The sequence below is a fragment of the Mixophyes fleayi genome, chromosome 7, assembly GCF_038048845.1.
Source record: "Mixophyes fleayi isolate aMixFle1 chromosome 7, aMixFle1.hap1, whole genome shotgun sequence".
Taxonomy (NCBI): domain Eukaryota; kingdom Metazoa; phylum Chordata; class Amphibia; order Anura; family Limnodynastidae; genus Mixophyes; species Mixophyes fleayi.
Genome location: NC_134408.1, coordinates 23,411,479 through 23,434,578, shown reverse-complemented (window position 1 = coordinate 23,434,578; position 23,100 = coordinate 23,411,479). Strand labels below are relative to the sequence as shown.

The 23,100-nt window shown below is 43.6% G+C and overlaps 1 protein-coding gene and 1 long non-coding RNA gene across 3 annotated transcripts in view; one reads left to right on the top strand and one right to left on the bottom strand.

Moving 5' to 3' along the window:
• The window catches only part of LOC142097489 (uncharacterized), a 398,805-nt gene that overhangs the window by 46,064 nt on the left and 329,641 nt on the right, over positions 1 to 23,100 (top strand). The window lies entirely within an intron of this gene.
• Positions 1 to 23,100, bottom strand: part of PRKCB (protein kinase C beta) — a 143,746-nt gene that overhangs the window by 3,734 nt on the left and 116,912 nt on the right. Inside the window, exons 10-17 of one of the 2 annotated variants that reach the window (XM_075179357.1) lie at positions 20,275 to 20,448; positions 18,697 to 18,788; positions 17,642 to 17,704; positions 15,585 to 15,723; positions 14,584 to 14,664; positions 14,293 to 14,400; positions 11,539 to 11,679; positions 4,802 to 7,432 (exon numbers count right to left, since the gene is read on the bottom strand). In XM_075179357.1, the coding sequence (XP_075035458.1) occupies positions 7,274 to 7,432; positions 11,539 to 11,679; positions 14,293 to 14,400; positions 14,584 to 14,664; positions 15,585 to 15,723; positions 17,642 to 17,704; positions 18,697 to 18,788; positions 20,275 to 20,448 (957 nt within the window). In that variant the 3' untranslated portion in view covers positions 4,802 to 7,273. Of the gene's footprint in view, positions 1 to 4,801; positions 7,433 to 11,538; positions 11,680 to 14,292; positions 14,401 to 14,583; positions 14,665 to 15,584; positions 15,724 to 17,641; positions 17,705 to 18,696; positions 18,789 to 20,274; positions 20,449 to 23,100 lie in introns of those variants that run through there. The other variant, XM_075179358.1, reaches the window with a different exon arrangement.

Below are 23,100 nucleotides of genomic sequence, written 5' to 3'. Positions count from 1 at the left end.
ATGACAGGGTCTATCTACGGAGAGAGGGGAGGATATCAATGGACAGGATCCCTGGGGAGAGGTCAGGGTGCCAGGAGAGAGGGGAGGGTATCAATGGACAGGATCGCTGGGGAGAGGTCAGGGTACCAGGAGAGAGGGGAGGGTATCAATGGACAGGATCCCTGGGGAGAGGTCAGGGTACCAGGAGAGAGGGGAGCGTATCAATGGACAGGATCCCAGCAGAGGTCAGGGTACCAGGAGAGAGGGGAGGGTATCAATGGACAGGATCCCAGCAGAGGTCTTGGTACCAGGAGAGAGGGGAGGGTATCAATGGACAGGATCCCTGGGGAGAGGTCAGGGTGCCAGGAGAGAGGGGAGAGTATCAATGGACAGGATCCCAGCAGAGGTCAGGGTACCAGGAGAGAGGGGAGGGTATCAATGGACAGGATCCCAGCAGAGGTCTTGGTACCAGGAGAGAGGGGAGGGTATCAATGGACAGGATCCCTGGGGAGAGGTCAGGGTGCCAGGAGAGAGGGGAGGGTATCAATGGACAGGATCCCAGCAGAGGTCAGGGTATCAGGAGAGAGGGGAGGGTATCAATGGACAGGATCCCAGCAGAGGTCAGGGTACCAGGAGAGAGGGGAGGGTATCAATGGACAGGATCCCTGGGGAGAGGTCAGGGTGCCAGGAGAGAGGGGAGGGTATCAATGGACAGGATCCCAGCAGAGGTCAGGGTACCAGGAGAGAGGGGAGGGTATCAATGGACAGGATCCCAGCAGAGGTTAGGGTACCAGGAGAGAGGGGAGGGTATCAATGGACAGGATCCCTGGGGAGAGGTCAGGGTACCAGGAGAGAGGGGAGGGTATCAATGGACAGGATTCCCGGGGAGAGGTCAGGGTGCCAGGAGAGGGGAGGGTATCAATGGACAGGATTCCAGTCGAGAGGTCAGGGTGCCAGGAGAGAGGGGATGGTATCAATGGACAGGATCCCTGGGGAGAGGTCAGGGTGCCTGGAGAGAGGGGAGGGTATCAATGGACAGGATCCCTGGGGAGAGGTCAGGGTGCCAGGAGAGTAGGGAGGGTATCAATGGACAGGATCCCAGGAGAGTGGGGAGGGTATCAATGGACAGGATCCCAGGAGAGAGGGGAGAGTATCAATGGACAGGATCCCTGGGGAGAGGTCAAGGTGCCAGGAGAGAGGGAAGAGTGCCAGTGGGCAGGACCCTAGTGGAGAGGACAGGGTGCCAGTGTGCTGGACTACAATGAAGAAGGGAGGGTGCCAGTGGACATGATCTCAATGGAGAGGACAGGGTGCCAGGAGAGGGGAGGGTACCAGTGGACATGATCTCAGTGGAGTGGACAGGGTGCCAGGAGAGAGGTAGAGTGCCAGTGGACAAGATCCCAGGGGAGAGGTCAGGGTGCCAGAAGAAAGAGGAGTGCCAGTGGATAGCACCCTAGTGGAGAGGACAGGGTGCCAGTGGGCTAGATCCCAGTGGAGAAGGGAGGGTGCCAGTGGGCAGGGCCCCAGTGGAGAGGACAGGGTGCCAGGAAAGGGGAAGGTATCAAGGAGCCCTCCCCTCCCACTAGTATGTAGCATCTCTCCACAGCATTGGGAGACCCTTCCACTCTCAGTTATAATCTCCCCCAGAGAAGTCATCTAGTTTGTGTGTAAGAGCAGAGTAGTGATGGAAGATTTGTGAAAGTGCCAACGAAGAGTTTGAAAGTCCCCAAATTCTGCCAGTGGACCTGACTAGCAATCAGATTTGTCTTTCTCAGTTTTAGTTGAAACAGCCAGGAAAGCCTTTGGTGGTGGTGTTGGGGGTGGGGTCTGGTTACAAGAGAAAGGGAGAACCCTTCATTATATAGCATTTGTGGTCTACAAAAACAAAAAAAATGATCTGTCTCCTGGGGCCTCTTCTCCCATCCTTATATTCAATAAAAGTGTCCAATACCCTTCCAAACTGTTATATATGATAAGGCTGGTATATTATTTAGCAGCTGATGTTTTATTTAGAACTGGTGTGAAAAACACTAATTGACACCAAACTAAATTACAAACTATGTTATTATAGAGGACTCAATTCTAAATATTATTAAATCAAGATGTTTCTTAACCCAATATAAGAATGTTGTATTTCTTCTCACAGCTATGCCAGGTGCCTTATAATGAATCTCACAATGTTTTGCACACGTTGCTCTGACCTCCACGCTATTTGCATTAGACTCTTGTTCCACAGGCCTGTAGTCCACCAAGGAACTCATTGGATATTAGATATCCACAGGTGGTAACTTCTTACTTGGAGATTACAGCAGTTTATGACAATTGCTCACGTGGGTCAGAGTTGATATGGATAGTGGACAAATACATATAAACACTAAAACAAAGTCACTCAATAGGGACTTGGGCCACCACCCATGGTTAGTATAACCTGTATGCAACGTGGCACGGAGTCTACCAATGTCTGAAATTGTGCAGGGGGGATGCAGCTATATTTTGCCACAGGAAAGTCCATCTCTGATGCCAAGTTGCTGGTGGTGGAAAGTGCAATCTCGGGCATTGTTAATGTTCAATGAAGTGTAGACCTGGTAATCGAGAAGAGTGAGACATATGGATCACACCACTGGGTAGATGGGGGGCATTGTAATCCTGGAAGACACCTCTCCCGCCAGGAGTGGATTGAAGCAACATGAGAAGGGGGGAGGGGGGGGGTTAGTAGTCGCCTAGTACTCACTTTGCCTTTTAAGGGAAGGGCTGCACTCACACCAAACCCACATTTCAAAACCACCAGAATCCTTCACATTTGGGAACAAGCACTTAGGGCTCTAGAGTTCTTTAGGTGCGTCTGATCATATCACCTTCCTCCAATGCTCTGTAGTCAATTTCCTAAGCTCTTTGCTTCACTGAACTAGCAACAGTGCAATTCAAGCCATGAGATATGCACCGCAAGCCAACTAGGGTATTCCACGCTGTAGAGTTTCCTTTTTGGGAATTTGACGAACCTGGCAGCTTCCACCACAGGTTGGAATTTACAGTCAATTGATCTGCAGTTGCTCACCTGTTTTACCTTGTACATCGATTTAACGCATGAATACCATAATCCTGGAGTCTCCTGCTGTTGACGATTAGGTTCCCCCATCAGAATTCCATACGGACATCCCTTTAGACACTGTTGCTCACGAAACATTAGCAGGTTGAGTTGTTTTGGTCACTGAAGTTCTGCCAAAAACAATATCACCCCCCTTACAGGGTCAGAGATCTCCTCTTGCTGCCACAGTTATAGGCAACCAAGGAAGTCGAACATTTTTATATATGAACTGGACCATGCCGGGACTTTATTGCAGGGATTAATAACCGAGACACATCGGTGTGGAAGCCGTTGCTTTCAATATCCTTGGTGTCATTCACTGGTGTTTCCATTATTGCGTCCACTACCTGAACAACAACTAATTAACAGCACCAGCTGTGTGATTGGGATTTATTGTGACGGATATAAAATGACTATTATTTTGATGCTAATCTGTGCTCCTAATTGGAAAGTGTAAGACATCTACCATCCACCTGTGGATTATATGGATCATGTCTGCTGTGTAAACACATCGGTGTGTAATAGCGTAAAAGGGAGGGGGGGGGGGTGCAGACAGAAAAGATGGGTACACACAATCAGGAATGGGGAATTGCAATGCAGGCTTTGATCACATTGTTTTCTACTGCTGTGAGGTAGAATAAATACATCTCTTGCTTTAACCATCAATAAATATGTAATATTTACATTATCTGAAGTGCCGTCATTAGACCAATATAATCTATTTTTAGAAACCATCTGCTCACTGCCTCGATTGTTTGTGTGGTCTTACCTATTCATTTTTGGAAGCGATATAGTCATCATTTAATCTTCAATAGCTCACAGAAGCAGTGCCAGATTAATGGAGCCAAGAGCAGAAATTGGTAATAGGTCTAATACTGACCAATAGACTCAGTTTGCTGGTGTTTTTCTTTCTCTGCCTACAAATAGACTGATTTTTTTTCATATATTTTTCTGTTTGTGCCTCAGTGATGTCACTATTTCCTAGTGAACTGATAGGCCGCATCATCATGAATAATGGTTCATCCCACAAAATGGCTGCCTCCGCTGTGTGCGACAGATCCACTCTAACGTTTACTGCTGGTTGGTCTGAGCCTTTTCTTGCCTCAGGTTTTAAATCCAGGTCTGAGTAGTATCTGTCACCACTGTTATTTAGACCCTGAATCCAGAGATAGGATCCTAGAAATTGTAGTTTTTGAAAGACTATAAAATATCAATTTGGTCCTTTTATAAAACAAGACTCTTTATAGCCAAACGGACATGTTTTTTTTTTTTTTTTGGCAGCTTAGTAAGCACTTCTATTTCACTAAATGGATAAAGTTGTTTCATTTTCTGTAACCTGGTGGTCTAATTTTAGAGAGAATAAAAAAATGGTTCTTTAAAATGAATGTTCCATTTCAAAACAACTTGGTCCTTTGTGGATATCACATTTTTGTTGACAGTGGAATGAACCAATATTTAGTAGAATGTTGATGACATCACCGGTTCTAAGTGAATTGACAGGATGTAAGTTTATCAATGCCCAGCATCCTGATTTTTGATTGGTGGGGAGTTTTACTTTATCACTTAGATTCAAGGTGGAAGACTTCTTTTTAAATAGTACAATTCAATTCTATAAGCCTTCAACCAATTAAAAAAAGAAAAAAAAGCCAAAATATCACTGAAGTACCGACTTGCCTTACACACATCCTCTGCTATAATCCCCTCTGCTGGACGGATCCCGATCAGTGGAACATAGGATCAGTATGTATTCCATTTTATTGATATGGAAAGTTAAATTGGCACATTACATTTACACAGCTGATGAATACAAATGACTGAACATGTCGTCCTGCAAAGGCTAAGAACTATAAAGAACCTTACCAAATAAAAATAAAAATAATAAAACAAAGCGGTCGGGATCGACCCTGTGAAGATGCCCTTTACATTGGGAGGTCACGCCCCAGCTGATCAAACACTTCCCACCGATGGAGGACTAATTAATCAGCTTTGTACATGCCCTACTGCTCCTTTTATTAAACTTTATTAACATTTAAATACAATTTATAGAGGATCCTTGGTCATTCTCTGTGCTACTGCACTGTCTCCTTCACTCAATGTACGGAGAGATAAAACAATGCGGATGTCACCGGACAGAGCTGTTTATTCCTGTTGCCATGGGATACGACACAAAGCTGTTCATTGGAGGTAGCACAGTAGACCTGTTTTGTATCTCATGGCAATGAACAATCTGTCTGATGATATAAATACAAGGCTGAAAAGCACCGAATGAAGCTAGACAGGTAAAACAATGTATTTGGTGAAAGCCGCATGTACAAGCAAATAATAAAAATAAAAAAAAAGAAAAGATAGGGGCATAAGTGATATTCGAGGGGTCCAAGCACAAACTATATTATTTTATAATTCCACTAGCTTTTAAATAATAGAAAAAAAAACCCAACATTCCATATTCTAATTAAGCAAACAATGTTAATAATCAGGAATGACTGCGTATACAGCTCTGTGTTTTAATAAGAATTATTGCCGTGGGCGAGTTTCTTACATACAAGTACCATCACTTCCAAGCTGCCTTTAAAATATAAAAAATAAAAATAAAAGGACGGATGAGTTCTGTTTTTTTATGTACTATTGTGTGGCCAAGTAGACATTCCCCACTGCTTATTGTTACAATGACCTGTAAGAGGTTCCATGAGCATAAATAAAACACACAGCTTAGCAAATGGTCAGGTTATGTTGACTCTAACACCTCTCACTACCAGGGATAAGTAATTCTAGGACATCACTTTAGAGAGCTCTCCAGTCACCGGCTGATCAGTGAGAGACGTAAAAGGCCACTTCAGACTGCTGAGTGTGTAACAGATTACCCAATACAGAACGCAGGTCGAATGTCTACCGTGATGTGCATCAGCAAACAATCAATCTACATCTAATAGTTCTCTCTTCTGAAGTGCCTTAGGGGGGAGGGTGTAGCTGTAAATGTTATGCCTCCTTCAGGTACAGAAAATTCATTTAGAAACCAAGCCTACTGCTCCAGAGCACATGAAAACACTTTGGCGACTTGCGACACCTGCCACGGTGCAGACATTAAAAAGGTGTTTACAGACAATATTATGACTGCAGGTCTTCGGATGTATACCACCTGCAAGAGAGGCTCATCCACAACACCGATGGAGCCTCGAATTTTGCAAGAGGGAGATGGTGAGGCTTACACCAGCAGGAGGCCGGCGCAGGGAACGTGAAGAGGATAATGAGTTAATGCTCGGCCAAGGCTGCATGCCGAATGGCCAATTTGCAGAGGGAGCCCGGGGCATTCGCTGTGCTAGTGCATTATCCCCTTCACTCAAGCGGAAATGATGATGATGATGGAAGTCTCGTACACAGGAACATCTGCTGGATTGTTGTTTTTTTTTTTGTCATCGATATGTTTTGGCCTCTTTGGAAATATATAAAAGGTGGAAAGCACAGGAAAAAAAAAACAAAAACATATGAAAAAGAAAAAACAGGAGCAATTTGGCAGATCCCCACAACCAATGGGACTAAACACATCTGTGATTTGCAATGGACTGGGATTTGGAGCAGTGCACCCTGGGAGATTGTATACCTTTAGCACAGACACACTAACAAAGCTTCCACAGGACGGCCCTGCGCGCCCACCACCATCACTTCCAATGTTAACGTCTAGGAAACTGGGCTCAGTAATTATTCCAAGGTAGGGGGGGGTGACGTGTCTACTTTTGTCTGAGGCTATTTATTGTACTCGACCCACATATGCAACAGGATATGAGCAAAACCCACATCATGCTCTGTATAGTTTGGACGTGACAGGGGGAGAAAGAAAAATGTTACAAGAGGGTTACAGGAATGGTATGTGACTCGTTTATCCATTTATAGAGAAAATACATAGTCCTCTTGTCCCAAGGGAAGCTCAGCGTAGCGGGTCAGCAAGTCTTCATGCTCTACCTAGCGAACGTGTCCACTTGTTCAGTCGTCAGGTTTAATACATGCTCCCTCCTTCTTCACTGGCTAATGGTGTACACAAGGAATTGACAACGGGGCTCCGCACGCACAGCGTGGCTGCGTCACACGCGCCGGGTCAGACATACTCAGCAAGATGGCGGTTATGAATACTCAGAAGAGGGGTGGAACAACGTAGGCGTGCTGCCGCCGGGCAGGTTACAACTCGCACGTGCCTGTGGGGCCAACTCGACCATTTTAGTCTTTCACCTCCACGTTTGCGAACACAGAGTTAACAAAGGAAAATCCTTCAAATTCTGACTGGTCGAGGTTCCGGATGACCTCCTGGTCGGGTGGCGTTAGCACTGGCGGATGGCGGGTGAAAAATCGGTCGAAGTTCTCAGCATTTCGCCCGCACTATGTGAGGAGGGAGGAGGGGAGGGGGGGGAGAAAAATAACCATGGGAAATGTAAAATAAAAATAATAATAAATAAAATAAAATGTCAAAGCAAAGTAAATGGGAACATTTTCTTGTCTGAAAGAAAGAAGTCTGAGTGAAAAAGAGGAGAAGGAAGGACAGAGGAATGTATTTAATGGCTTCAGATGAGAGAGAGCATAATGTGTCCTACTTAATCCCAACTACAAGCCCAGGATTGGAATCATCCAAAAAAATTAAAGGACTAAGAATGTAGGGGGACCATTATTTCCGTGCACACCCCACTTCCTGTGTGTGAATGTTACAGGCTAGGACAGTAAAGCTGAGTTCTGTCTGTTATTGTTGAACCACTGACTGAACAACCATAAATGTGTACAATCTCATCTACGTATGAATCCTAGCAATGAGAATACTGAACGTCAGTAAGGACTGGGCAGGAACGACGGAGCACATCTTCTAATCTGAAGCCATTCAGACTCCTTTACATTGAAAGCGACATAGACACGACCAGTGGTGAAACAATGAGACAACATAAAACATGTGGGAATTTCGGATGAGGATATGAGACAGGTGGCTGCGATCCAGGACCAGCCTGGTCACGGGAGAGTTTGGACTCGCTAAATAATTTCCAGCCAATCTTCAGGGCCTGTGGTTCCTGATAGCATCGATATGGCAGCTTTAAAACATTTGATCCACAAACTCTAAACCTATCTAGAGAGGCATAGTCCTTACAGGAGTTTAATACACGATAGCTAGCGTTAATGGACTGAATTTATGAATTCTCACTTTAATAATCTTAGCTAGTCGGCTGTTCTTAAACTATATATCCAATTATTTACCCATTATCAAGTGAATTAGTAGAGCTTAGGTCATCTGTTAAAGGGAAGTCCCCTTTTTGTTATAATGGGATCTGACATTTTCTTGAAGACAAGCAGCAACAAACTATTCTGGGAGTCTGCTAAGGTTATTCCCTTTTTTTCTCTCCATACCAATGAGTATATGAGGGCTCTATGGTATAAAGTCTTCGTACTCTGCATTCCTTGAGGTTATAGGCTCCAAAAATGTAACATTCCTGAATACTGGAATACTAAGAGATGTGAGTATGTTAAATCCGCTTTCTACAACTGCAGGATCTGCATACTAATCCCTACCAATCGGATTCCTCCCTCAATGACACGGGATGCTCCCCCTTCTCCTTCTAAGCTCTCCCCAGCTGATCACTGTCAAATCGCACGCTAGTAGTTAATGCAATGTGGGGGGAAGACAACCCCTTTAAGTAGGTATAAGGAAACAAAATTCCTCCTGGGTAATGAAAATCTGCTGCTTTTTTTTTTTTTCATTGTCAAACAATTTATGCATAATTAGCACTTTCCTGTCTGGCTCCGCCTCTCCCTTTTCCCGTTAGTTGCACATTTCATGCTTGCCTGACTGTCACACTGTCCCAGAACTCTGCAAGGTGTTAAGTGGGACAGAAAGATACTTGCCATGGAAGCAGGTGTAATTAGAACAAGGAGAGGGGGTGCTAGAAGACGGCGTACATTTCTCAGATAACAAAAAAAAGGGGCTGTTCTGCACTCTTCTCCTTAAAAAAAAAAAAATCCCACAACTATGTTTTTAACTGCGTCTCCCATCAAAACTGTTCCCGGGAACAATATAGACAAAGGGTGTTTAACCGATAGCGACCACCAACATTCTATCATTGTGGCGTACAGCCTAGCAAATCAAAGCAAAGTTCTTATTGGTTGCCATGGGCAACTGCGGAGTGTCTCCTACAACCAGATACTTGCTTTCACTAGTTCACCCGACACTAGAATCAAAGCTTTTTGGTTGCTACGGGTTACTGCCCTGGATTAACAATTAATGAACGCCATTGTGTGGAGTAAGTGATGCAAATAGTCACTGTAAGGAAATAAAGGAGGGATCACCTAACTTGTTTAGGAGAATATTTTACTTCCTGTATTTCAAATGCTATTTATAAGATATATTGAGGTCAAGAATAATGGTGGAGCCTGGGTAATGTTCACATTAATCACACAGGTCACAATTAGCTACAACACCATAGGATAATTGACAACAATTAAATATTTGGCAGGTATTTCTGAGCAATTACACCTAAGCAAACAAGGGTAATAGGTTTGGGTTATAGATGGGGCATGGCTAAGTAAGTATTGTATGGAAACAGCTAACAATACACACGTTTCTGTACTTCATTACAGGTAATACCTAGAAAGACAGAGCAAGCTCTGTGTGGGGTTGTGTTGTGGATGGACCTTGCTTCTGATGCCTATAAATGTGTGTGTTCCTGCTAGCAGCCACTTCTGTAATGAAAACACCCTCCCCTACACTGTGATGTTATGCAGTACAGTAAAGGCACACTGCTTTATGTACCTTCCAGAAAGGAGCAACAAACAGATGGTACATTTTTAATAAATGTAACTGCAAACTACAAAGATTAAATTATTCAGACTGCTGCTGTCTTGTAGACTGTCAGAATGCCTCAGCTTCTCCTGCTCACACTAAAATAGGTCACAGAAAGGCAACCGGGAGCCAAGGGAGGGGGTAATTGGTGTCACGTGACCACCGCCTCCTCTTCTCACCATGTCAGCATCCCGTAGCTGTCCGTAGCTTTATGCCGGACAGGTGTATATGAAAAGCCTCGACAAATCTTCCATCACCCTACTTCTGGGACCGGATATGTTCCGTTTAGTATTGCAAACGATAGAGACATTAAGGAGAGTAAGGCAAAAAAAAAAAAAAAGAGTAAATTGTCTCCATGGTACAATGCAAGGGGTGCAAATTAAATTTTAAATCTGCACGTAAGGAAAATACTGGCTGTTTTTTCATTTAGCACACAAATACTAGATAGCTTTAATTTTACACTGAAATGTAAAGTTGATCTAGGACATGCTCTACCCCTACTATCAATCTGTCCCCACATTTTAAATTGACCTCCCCCTCCAATGCAACATGGTTTTGCCCAGGTGCAAAGTTACTCTTTTTTTTTTTTTTGCTTTGCTCTCCTTAATGAATCAGGCTCTATACCTCTCAGTGACAAGTGCAGAGCCTATACCCTCTAGAAGCTCTTGGAAAGTAATTTTTATCTATATGGGAGTGTGCCACCAGTTCTAGTTATTCCTAACCATTACTTTAACATTACATTGATTTATATCAGGCTGCTGCACAACAGGGGAGTTATGGGGAGAACGGACTCCAAGTTGATAGTCACAAGGGCACTTAGTCCTCTGGCCAATGTGATTTGTACACAGTGTCGGAACAAGGTATACTAAAGATACCCAGAGCAGCAGCCGTCTAGGGATGTCATCCAACTGTGAGTATGAAGAAAAGGGGCTGCGGGCAGGACAATAGAGTCCGCTGACTACACACAAAGGAAGCAGCCATTTTGTGGGCTAAACGACGACTAATTCACTAGGAACTAGTGAGAGCACTGAGAAATAAATCGTGACTGAACAAAATGGCTGCCTCTACTATGTATAGTCAACAAACACATTTACTTCAGTGACGCCAGTTCCCAGTTAATTAATAGGCTGCATTCTTAAGGATATTGCTTTGGCCCATAATATAACGTCCTCCAATCCGTGCAGACAATGGTTACATAATATTAACTCTTTCTGGGTCCCCACATTATCAGAGCAATCTCTGGGATTGTGCGTTTCTTATTCACGTGTAAATCCGTCAAAGGCATCTTTACCGTGTTTACCAGGTGTGCAGCCCACCCAAAAATATTTAGGTAGAGAATACTGTTCAAATTTAAAAATAAAAAAGTCTATGTCATGACTAAGGATCTTGAGGCCACTGAGAGAACTTTCGTTTGTCTGTATAATTTAAGAGTCCCCAACGAAACATTAGGCAACGCACAATGTACAGACACTGTGCACAAACACACAGAGAGCTGACCACCGACACACACAAAGCAAGAAAGTGAAGACACACACAGAAATGTAGATTGCGGAAGACACATAAAACACACACACACACAATCTTCACAGTGTCCACAAAGGCACAAACACACAGAGATCGGCACACTCAGCACGTGATCGGAGAACTCACACCGCAGTGGCAGACTTACCGCCTTTGGCTTGTAGGGAGGTTGTACCTCTTTTCTCTCCAGTTTATCCCAGTCTATATATCGGAAGAAGGCATGGTCTTTAATGTCGCGCTCCCCCTCTGGTCCGCAGCCCAGCCGCTTCCCGGGGTGTTTTGTCATAAGCTGGCAAAGATAAAGATATCCTTTATATTAATCTTAAATGATATTTCTAACGTTAAGATTACATAACGATCGTGTACCAAATCTTTTTACAGGCAACGGGGAGGTTCATTCACAAACCAGCATCAGAGACCCACAAGTGCTACTGTGACATCACAAAATTGTGTTTGCGGATCGACCATACACCTAGTTTACGGGACAGCGTATAGATTTGGGTGCCAAAATAGCATCCATTGTGACATGAGCGTATCTAGTCAGCGATGAACTGACGCCTTTCCTCTGTTGCCGAATCGGTGCAGAGACGTGCCATACTAGGCACTCAAGCCACAGACGCATGTGGTCTTAAGGACAGGACATCTAAATGATAATTGCACACATAACAACCCTGAGTTTCTCCACCGAGAGACAACCGGTGGTCTTGACTCTACAGCCACGGTTTAATGCCTCTTCCGTGGAGAGTCCACAAACTCACTGTCTGACAATAACAGAGGAACGCCTCCGTGTAAGTGTGCCTAAATTGTGTCCAGGGCAATGAGTTCGTCCAAACCACACACCCCCCCCCCCAAAAAAAAAAATTATGCAAGCTCAGTAAACACAGAAGCCCAACAAAAAACTAAGGGCGTACAAATGTCACAAGTGTTGAAAGCAGCACGAGTTCAGAGCAGCCGCAATAACGGAAAACTAAATATTGCACAGTTTGGCACCCCTGTGCAGTACCGGAATACAACATACTTTATACTGCAACCTTATAGATCTACCGCCCCAGACTCTATGAACCTTTTGCTTTTCGCACCCAGCAGTGTGTGATAAAGCTCTTTAGATCATCTAGTGTCCTGTAAGTCAGGCTTAGTCAATCTGTGGTTCTCTAATGGTCCTCATGAATTCCATTGTAGCTGAAGAACCACGGACAGCCGACCTCTGCTTTCAGAACATTTCACCTTAAAATGACACTGTAGGAAGCAGCAACACCCAAACTACAGGTATATAGAGTGAGTGAGTGAGTGAGTGTGTGTGTGTGTGTGTGTGTGTGTGTGTGTGTGTGTGTGTGTGTGTGTGTGTGTGTGTGTGTGTGTGTGTGTGTGTATATATATATATATATATATATATATATATGCATAGTGCATGTTTCATGCTCTGCCATGCATATGGACATTATTTACTGTACACATAATGGAAACAGAGGGATGTACGCTGAATGTTTTTGCTTAGCAACCAATGCTGCTGTTAATGACACGGAAACATGAGCCTGGGATAGGAGAAGTGCAGGAGAGGAGCAGGTGTGTTGTGGGAACAGCAGACGTTGCCTTATACCACTGCAGCAAGGGGAGGGAGCACAGATGTGGTGCTTGTCACTCACAAGAGATGCTGCAGAATTAACAGGTATTGAGGGATAATAGGGACTGACATAACAACAATCAAAGTAATTGGACAAGACATAACTGGAGTAATGCCCCGATTGTACCATCTTGTAAGGGAACACTACCAGTAAACTGCCACGTCTAAAATGTTTTGATGCAACCCTTAGTTCACAGCGTACGCGGTGAGTTTGCGGCTGATCTGTAGCTCGCTGTGACCTGACCACAGCAGTCAGCCTGATGCCTAGGCAGCAACACATGATGTTTGGCAGCGAGGGTATGACTCAGTGCCTTGTAGCGCAATGCTGGGCAGACAATGCCACTCACCAGCACTACCCAGCCATTTCCTATTAGACGTGTTTGAGCGGCGGAGGAGCAGATCGATTGTAATCAGCCTCGGCAAGCCCTTGTGCTGGGAGCCCTTTTCCTGTGCATTGATCCGTGGTCTGTCATCAGGCAGCATGTGCCGGGTCGTGTGCGCACGACATGTGTGCTTCATCCACGCCCTTCGCACGGAAGAGGTGTGAAGCCTAAGGGAGCATTCTTGCTGGAATAGATTAATATTAACACGGAATGTTTTCACACCCAGGTGGCACAATGCAAATTTATAACACTACGCTCTCAAGAACGCCAACAAGGCTCTGTGCATTATGTTTACCTGGAAGGAGGAGGTGAAGAAAAAAAAAAAAAACCAATGCAAAAAAACTTTGCAACAGACGGGAGGAATAACATTTAAAAAAAAATAAAAAAAATATATAAACTGTGTGAATAATGAAAATGGTAGATTTACGAGTTTAATGCAGGGTTTTGCGCTCGTTCCTCACAATTACAGTGCAGGGTGTGTTAGTCGCTTCACTTTGGACTTCTGCAGCATTTAGTACATGTGACACACACACAATTATGGACAAGGTCAACCCCTCCCCCCTTCCCTCAGTTCCCGAAGGTACTAATAGGGGCATTTCAATAGGTTTTCAGTGTGGTTCTAGAATGTGTTCTAAAAGTTCTGGAATGTGCGGCTCTGGATCCAGTTCTAGAAAGTCTGTGTTGGTTTTGGAAGGTGTTGTTAGGATGCTCCTACGAAGATCCTAATGTGTTTTAGGAGGGACCAGTATGGTTCTCCATGGACTTCCATGGGTGATGTGGATTACTGCATGTATTAATTACTAGGGCTAACATTAGGGATCATAGTCTGATTCCTTTCTATAGTCAGGACAAGCACATAGGCATTTTAATAAGACAGCTCCCAGAAACGGATACTTACCCCTTTGCAGATAGCTACAGCTTCCTTAGACATAGACTTGGGATAAGCTACATTGTGCTCCATGATGGACTGGAATAGTTCATCTTCATCCTCACCTTCGAACGGAGCCTGTAAAGAGAAGGAGACAGGAGGGGCTTGGTCGCTAGATTAAAAACGTAGAGAAGGGACATTAGATGAAAAGGAAAAAACAGACGGAGGGTGTAACACAGGGAGGACATTAATGGGTTAAAAAACTAAATGAAGATAAGTTACAGTGAACAACCAAAATGAAATGTAAAACAAGGTACTAACCTGTCCGGCTAACATCTCATAAAGCAGGATGCCAAAGGCCCACCAGTCCACTGACCTCCCGTATGGCTGGTAAGCAATGATCTGAAATACACCGTTATCAACAAATATCTGACACACATGAAAAGTACGATGTGGACCTGCCAACAAGAAAAATACTTTTCGGATTCAAAAAGCTGCCTACGTCAAGGGCCAGGCTAAACCAGGATCGTTAGGTATCCTAAGAGTGGCTTATTTGTATCCTGCCCATAGGAAGTGGCTTATTACTCTTCGCATTGTTTCAGTAGGGTCATACATACTGTACACACAGTTCCCTGGCCTCCCAGTCACACAGGCTGCAAATTAGTTACACTGCTGTGACCATGCTATTCTGAACCGTGATGGAAATAAAGCACTAATGAAACCATTCAGCCACAGTATTCATACAGCACTGAGATTCCTGACAGATGTATATAATATACCGTAAATGCTAATTAAACAGCAGTATGACTCACTATTATGGCCTGGTGACCTCTGAGTACAGATCACTGTGGCTGTTACAAAGTGTCTGCATGGAACTCTCAGAACGGAACACAGAACGCCAAGAGAATATTCTTCATTCTCTCATTATAAAGCAATGCCTGGCAATCCACTCTGTGCATTGTGCCTATATTTGGGTGAGAAGGCACCCTCATAAAGTGCACTGTACTATGGAAAAAAGGGGAAGAAATTTAAAAAATAAATAAAACAAAATGATGCCACACATTATTATCTCACATCCAATCACCTAATCAAAAACATGCAGTGTGAGATCATGTGTGACAATTCTGTCAACAAAAATGGCCCCAGGGGACAGCAGCCTGGAACACGGCCCTTAAAGTCACAGAGCGCCCTCACCAATCAGTCCCAACTGTCTGTAAATGTAGATATTGTACATTAAATATAAACAAGGACATTAAATCATATTCAGATGTGCATAAAAACCTCCCTCCTTTCACACAAAACTGTATTATGGGGCCGTTTACCTCTGGGGCTATGTAGTCCGGAGTGCCACAAAATGTCTTCGTCGTTACTCCATCCCAAATATTTTCCTTACACATCCCAAAATCAGCGATCTTGATGTGGCCTTCTGAGTCCAGCATAACATTGTCCAGCTTCAGGTCCCTGTGAGGAAAGAGCGCTGTAGGGTGACAGGTGTGGGCAGCTGGGGTGCATTATAAAGTGGCACAAATAGGAAGGGTAATGTTGCTGAAAGGACAGGTTTAATGTCTAACTGCAGGTGCCACATACTCAGGAGCAACCCTATCCCAACACCCGCGCCAGACAGACCGGAGCCACCATGCGTGAACCCGGGCGCCAGACAAACCAGAGCCACCCTGCGTTACCCTGGGAAACCAGACAGGCCGGAGCCACCCTGCGTTACCCTGGGAAACCAGACAGGCCGGAGCCACCCTGCGTTACCCTGGGAAACCAGACAGGCCGGAGCCACCATGCGTGAACCCGGGCGCCAGACAAACCAGAGCCACCCTGCGTTACCCTGGGAAAACAAACAGAGCAGAGCACCCTGCGTTACCCTGGGAAACCAGACAGACCAGAGCCACCCTACTTTGCCCCGGGCACCAGACAGACCAGAGCCACCCTGCGTTACTCTAGGGGCCACACATGGGAGCAAACCTGCCATAATGTGGGCACCACAGACAGAAGCAAAAAACTGCGTTACCGAATTTGCCAAAGATGGGAGCAACCCTGCGATACCATGGGCTCCCCAGACTAGCGATAACAGGAACAAAGCAGTGTTATGGTGTGGCACTAACCGGAGAAATACTACATTACAGTGCGGCACTGACAAGAGCAATATCACTTAACGGTAGCTCCAACAAAAAAACAATATACAAAAAGGAGGTTCCGTTTTAATGGCGCTCAAACGATTAAATCTTAAATGCAAAAACAGCTGCTGCATAAAGACCGCGGTCTGCACACCCGCAATGAGGAAAACCAAATGGATGATATATTGCTGCTGATTGTACTTAGAAATGATTCAATATGGTATTCTATGAACGGCTGCACAGAGGGATAATGAAACTCAAATACATCTTGTTGATTAATTAATTCTATTGCAATAAATAAAAATACCGATTTATAATACTAATGGCAATGTTTAAAAATAATGAATAGATGCGTTATCTTGTACATGGAAATAAGACACTTATTAATACGATCCTTAATAAGCAGAATCAATCTGCAATTAAGCACTGAGGGCCTTACACATACTAAACTAATATTACTAATAGATAGAACGGTGCGGGAACACTCAGAGCAAGATGAAATCTGCTGAGCTGGCTTTCAGCTGTATATATTGAATTCAGAACCCGGAGATAGTCCCAGCACAATAAAGAACTATCCAATCACTGGGGAACCGCTGTAGGAATCCACTCTAATTAGGGACAATCATGTCTGCACCAACTGGAATAACACTATGTTGTAGCACAGCACCAATAGAACTAATGATGCTTTATGGCGAGGTACTGACGGGAGCATCCGCACCACAGGGATTACAGTACAATAAAGACAGGGACAAATAGAGTTAGGAGACCGGCAGAGATTCCGTCTGTCTTCCTGTTTCATGTAGGATAACATTACATAAGGATGAATAAACCGGTTACCCACACTATGTAATATTACTAGCAAGATGGGATCAAATTAAAAACGCTGAGGCCAATACCCCCCATGTATATATAAATGGTATCTGGAGATGAATACCATTGTTATCACATGGACAATGCAGATCTAGAGAGGCGGTAGCTGCAGTGTTTGTGTGGGTGTGAGTGGGTGTATATCCCATCTCCTCTAAGCCATCTTTCATGTGCTGAACTGTACTGTGTAAACATTCTCCCCCTTCCCGGGGGTCTAGCTACAGCATCGATAGCTCATACTGTATATTGAAGGTTAAAGTGTGGCCGCATTTCTTAAAAAACATACATGACGGAGGGCTGGTGCGTTTTGTATCCATGTACATAAAAGTTCATATTGACAACCCTCTGGCACAAAACAATCTCTAGGCTTACATTGGTGTTTGACATACCGGTACACAATGCCCTTACAGTGCAGGAAGAGCAGGCCGATGGCGATCTCTGCCGCATAGAACCTAGATGGAGAAACAAGAGACACAGGCTGTAAGTCACATGACCTGGGACAGGAATGAGCAGGCGGTCAGGTGACGCACCAAACAGACCTGTAAAATTAGTGTTTGAAATACAGATAATGATTTAGGTTATTAAAAGATTGCAACATGGAGCCACACTGAATAAATAAATAAATCAGCAGTAAATATTTTTACTAATATGTTTCTGAAGCGTATGAATTGCTTTTTCCATTCTTAATTCCCCTGTTCTCCCTCATTGCGAATACTCTGGCTTCCTTCTCGCAGAGCAAGAACGGCAGAAATTTCCCTTGTGGGATTCACAATCTTTCACCTGAGCAATTTGGAAAAAATCTTTGCTGTATTTAAAAACTGGCCTTTAATAAATAAAGTCTACAAAACCTGAATTAAAGACCATCGCCCTTTGGATGGAACTAGGGGACCTAAAATCCCCCCCCCCCCATCACACGGTTTCAGCAAGGATTCCCTCCCTTGCTTGGTACAGTCCTGCTTCAGGTTGTCAAGGCCCCTCCCCATGAACTTCCCATTCAGGAAAGAAAAGCTCACGGGGAGCGGCTCTGACAACTTCAAAAACAGGACAAACGAGAGGACAAAAAAAAAAAAGTTGAAAGAGTATTTATGGCCATATCCTAAACTTTACGTATCCTAAGATCTGTGCAGGTCGACACCAGTAGCATATGTGCTCCGAAGGATGCATAGATACGTTATGCTAAATTTCCATCAACCCCTAAGGGGCATATTCAATTAGCATAGAAATCCACGATGTTGCGGTACCGTAATAGCACTTTCCACGCGCATCGCGCCCGCGAAACCTAATTGAATACCCCCTTTGTGTTTTATTTTAGGTCACCTAATTCCAACAAAAACAACATTTTTAGTCGTGGGTGGAATTCGCCTTTAAAACTAAACCATGTCGTTCCAAAACAGCCCTGACAACCCCATGGCATCTTCTAGTCCCAGTGGCTGCTTGTACTTACACTGCGTGCGGTTCCTTAAATCTACCAACTTGCTGAATCTGGTACATAAGGTCCCCTCCATTTACATACTCCATCACAAAATAGAGGCGATCCTGCAAAAAGTCATCGAAAAATGATTGAAGATGTACCAGAGCCTCTTGTGTACACAATACACATTGCACGGGTCTATAACATTCTAATCCTTATCGCAGAAACACAGTCAGGTGCAAATGATCAACATATTTATAAAGCACTTCTATAGCCTACAAATAACACTTTATCAACTGATGGATGTGGAAATAACTAAATGCCTTCCAGGTGCAATATCTGATGGGATCTTACAGCTAAATGAGGATATTAGGAAGAATAAACAATGAATTTATTCAAAATTATGTATGATCTAAAAGGGTTCTCCAGGCAGCATATTATTTATTCCACCTCTATCCATTCATGACCCCTCCGGGACCTCCTTGATGTCCATTACTTAGGTTTATATTAATGGCCATTATTTTAGTTTATGTCCCTTCTCTGCATGGCAAAACCGTGATGTCAGGGGCAAACACAGGATTTGTACAGGGGAGTTTCCACACCACGCCACCAGTGGGCGTGGCCAGAATGCATGGGGGCATAGCTATAATATTAGACAGTGCTTGGCTGTTCTCCAACTCTTCCTATCCCTATAATATACATGAGCAATGCTGCATGCACTACTGTTAGGTGCACACAGCTCTCCCTTTTCAAGCAGAGCTGTGTAAAACAGGAGCAGGGTCCAGCCACCTCAATTATACAGTGCCTCAGGCTTGGAGGGGGGTTTCCAGGCACTAGGAAAACCTCCCCTCGGTTTGCCTATGGAAGGGTCTATACGTATGTTTATCATGCAGCTTTTCTGCCTAATACACGCTACAGTGCTAGGTTTACTTATAATGCGCTTTTACATATAGTACAATGTATTTGGAAGGTGGGACAGCTATATTAATAGGAAGACCTGCCGATCAGCCAAATTATTTCCCTTAGGCTGGAGCAGAGAGCCAAGTGTTTTGCAGGTCCAGCACACAGCTCCACCATCGCGAATCACCAGCTGGGTAAGAATACATGGAATAAATAAAGCATAAGCTTTGGGTCATAAATCCATTGAGTGGACATTACTTGGCTGGAGAACCCTTTATATAGAACGTCAAATTATACTAGCTTTTAAGTAGCGTGCTTAAAAGGGATTGTATCACCCAAAAATAATTTGGGAAACGTGCCCGTCGCCTTCTTTCGGTGGAGGAAGCCATTTTGTGGGCTGAACCAAAATTCCTAGAAATTCATCTTACCACTGTGTGCCTCACTGGCATCAGCGATTCCTGTCGAATCCCTGCTCTTGTGAAAATTGGTTCAGCCCAGAAAACGGTTGTGTCCACTGTGTGTAGGTGAGAGGGGTGCCCTAATCATGACTGATTTAAATGATGGCTGAAGGACACAAAATAAAACTACTAGCATTAATATAAAGGGATTACCCAGTTATTAGGAGCTATAAACAAAAAACTCCTCATTATTGTACCAAATCTTCCACAAACTGATTTCCCGAGGGTCAGGCCCCCCCCATTCTTCTCTTACCATGGTCTGGAAGCAGGAGTGCAGTTGGGTGAGGAAGGGTGGCTTTCCCGCCAGTGCCAGCACCCTCTTCTCCACCATTGTGCATTCAACATCGTCATCCTGAATCACGACGTCCTTCTTCAGGATCTTTATTGCATACAGCTCATCCGTCCCCTTCCTGTCTGCAAGTATCACCTGTGATTGACGAACGTGGAAAGGACAATTAACTGAAGAGGAAGTCTTTGTTTCCAGGTTTCATGTGGGAGAATACACTGTGTTAAATGCAACAAGGCTTTAAAAGGACCAATAAACCAAAGAAAAAAAAAATGACGTTTTCAGATATCAACAATGAAAGTAAAATACATTATTCAGTTTTAACTTGACTTTCCCCTGAAACGCTGATAAAACATACAGTAGTAACAACTAGATATCTTCCTGCATCATTTGGACAGCATTCTAATCTGATCTGAAACAGGTCAGAAAGATATTGCAGTCATTTGAGCTACTGTGACATCACCGGCCCAGGCAGTTTATGAATCCACCAATACAGACTCTGCATTTCTTCATAATAAGTCTGCAAGTTAGTCACCTCCACCTTACCATGGTAAGCAGAGCGGTGAGAGAGAGCATGGTGGGCATATTTAGTAAGTATAAGCAACACTTTAATTATTATTATTACCATTTATTTATATAGCTCCACTAATTCCGCAGCGCTGTACAGAAAACTCATTCACATCAGTCCCTGCCCCATTGGAGCTTACAGTCTAGATTCCCTAACATACACACAGACTAGGGTCAATTTGTTAGCAGCCAATTAACCTACCAGTATGTTTTTGGAGAGTGGGGGGAAACCGGAGCACCCGGAGGAAACCCACGCAAACACCGGGAGAACATACAAACTCCTCACAGATAAGGCCATGGTCAGGAATTGAACCCATGACCCCAGTGCTGTGAGCTAGAAGTGCTAACCACTAAGCCACCGTGCTACCAGCTCGGTGATGCACAATCTTTAATATATACTAAAATGAAATAGTGCCTTTATTTGCTCATTATACTCCTATTAGTTGAATGACATCAGCTGCAGTAATGGGCAAATCTAGAACGGAATAACGTTCCGAGACTGTAATTGGAGCTATTTTTTAAGCCAAAAGGATAGGTTGATGTATTCTTTTATTTAAGTAGTCAAAGGAAATTTGACAAGGGAGAAAACTGTTAGATGATATCTATACCTACAGGAGGAATACAATGAACAACCGTAATATAAACATTCATTTTAAAAAATGACATGTTTACCATGAAACATCTGTTGCAAAGAAAAAAAAAATGAAATCTGATTTGGATATTGTATGTCAGGTTGAAGTCAGGCTTTATCGGTGAAGGTGCCGGGTTATCTGGTTGTAGCTGAAGAATAAACACAGGGAAATGATATCCCGGCTGCCGGCTACCTGCTATCTTTCATACATAAAAGACAATGAGCCCGACTCGTGCAGGTGAGAAGCGGCATCTAATCACGGCTCGCAGCCCGCGCCTGTAGAAACGCTAATTAGCATATTTATACCGTTCTGTCACACGCTCTTCTCACATCAGACGAGCCTTTTAATAATGTTTCCTTTATGTTTGCTCAATTACAGAGGAGAATCTGGGAAAGTGCCGCTTTTCTCTCCTCCAGCTGCTTTCGTCTCTCTCTCTCTAGGTGCTCGCCGGCTCCAATACCAGGACAAGTTCTGCTGATGAATACGCTACGCTGCTTTGTTTTCGACATTAAACGTACTTCAATGCTAGCACCAGCCTGGAAACGCTCTCTGTCTTCCTCCCGACTTGTCAGCTGTACTTAACTCTTTCCAGGCTGGAGCGAGAAGCCGCGACCTCTGAGCTTTTGTTTGGGAAGGGTTTTGATTTTATTTATTTTTAATTCTTAAAGAAAACTTTTAAAAAGGTTCTATTTAATTACTGGAGTACTACATCTCAGAAGCCACATATTCCGCACCTCTACTTTATCAGATGAACAGATGAGCAATCAGCAGAATTAACATATGTAAATGTATACACCTCATTAGTGGAACTGTAAAATAAATAAATAATAATATCGCTAATGAGAAAGATGTATTTTCCTTGAGAAACAGGTTTATCTGGTTTCAGAAAAGAATGTATGTATGATTGCATTCCATGTTTTCCAGAAATGTGTAAATATATAATACGGGCTGGATAGACTATATAACATTACTTTTATTAATACATCAAACATAAGTCATACATAGATGGTTCGCGGATAAGCCTCGAATGGCTGTTTACTTACACGGGCTGTCATTTTGGAAAGCCTTTGTTGTGTAACCCTTGGTGTAGAAATCAGTATCCACCATTATAATTGCACTGGTGAACCTTCATAAGCAATGGTACTTTGTAAAAAATAAAACATTAAAAAAAAAAAATTAAGAAACAACCACGTTAGGCAGACTAACCGTCATGGTGGTACAGGCACTACATATATATCTCTCGGGAAGTGTTTTCAATCAATAACGGTGATCCCAGCATGTATTGTGCCCTTGACCTGATATAACAGTGTGTGTTTTTATACCTCCTTGCTTCCCCTGCTAATCTTTTTGCTGTAATTATTTACAGTGTTACAAAGTTTGTCCTTCATAGGACCTAGAGCACGTTTTATTATTTTATTTGAATGTATTTGTTTATATTAGTTTACATCAGAGATTGGAGCTTCCTACAGCAGTGAACCTAGCAAAAGTAGATGCGAATATATTCACAACACATACACATCTTGTGTGATAAAGCACTACTGTCAGGACTGATAGTTACTTGGAGAAGTATCATCATCAATTTATATAGCGCCAC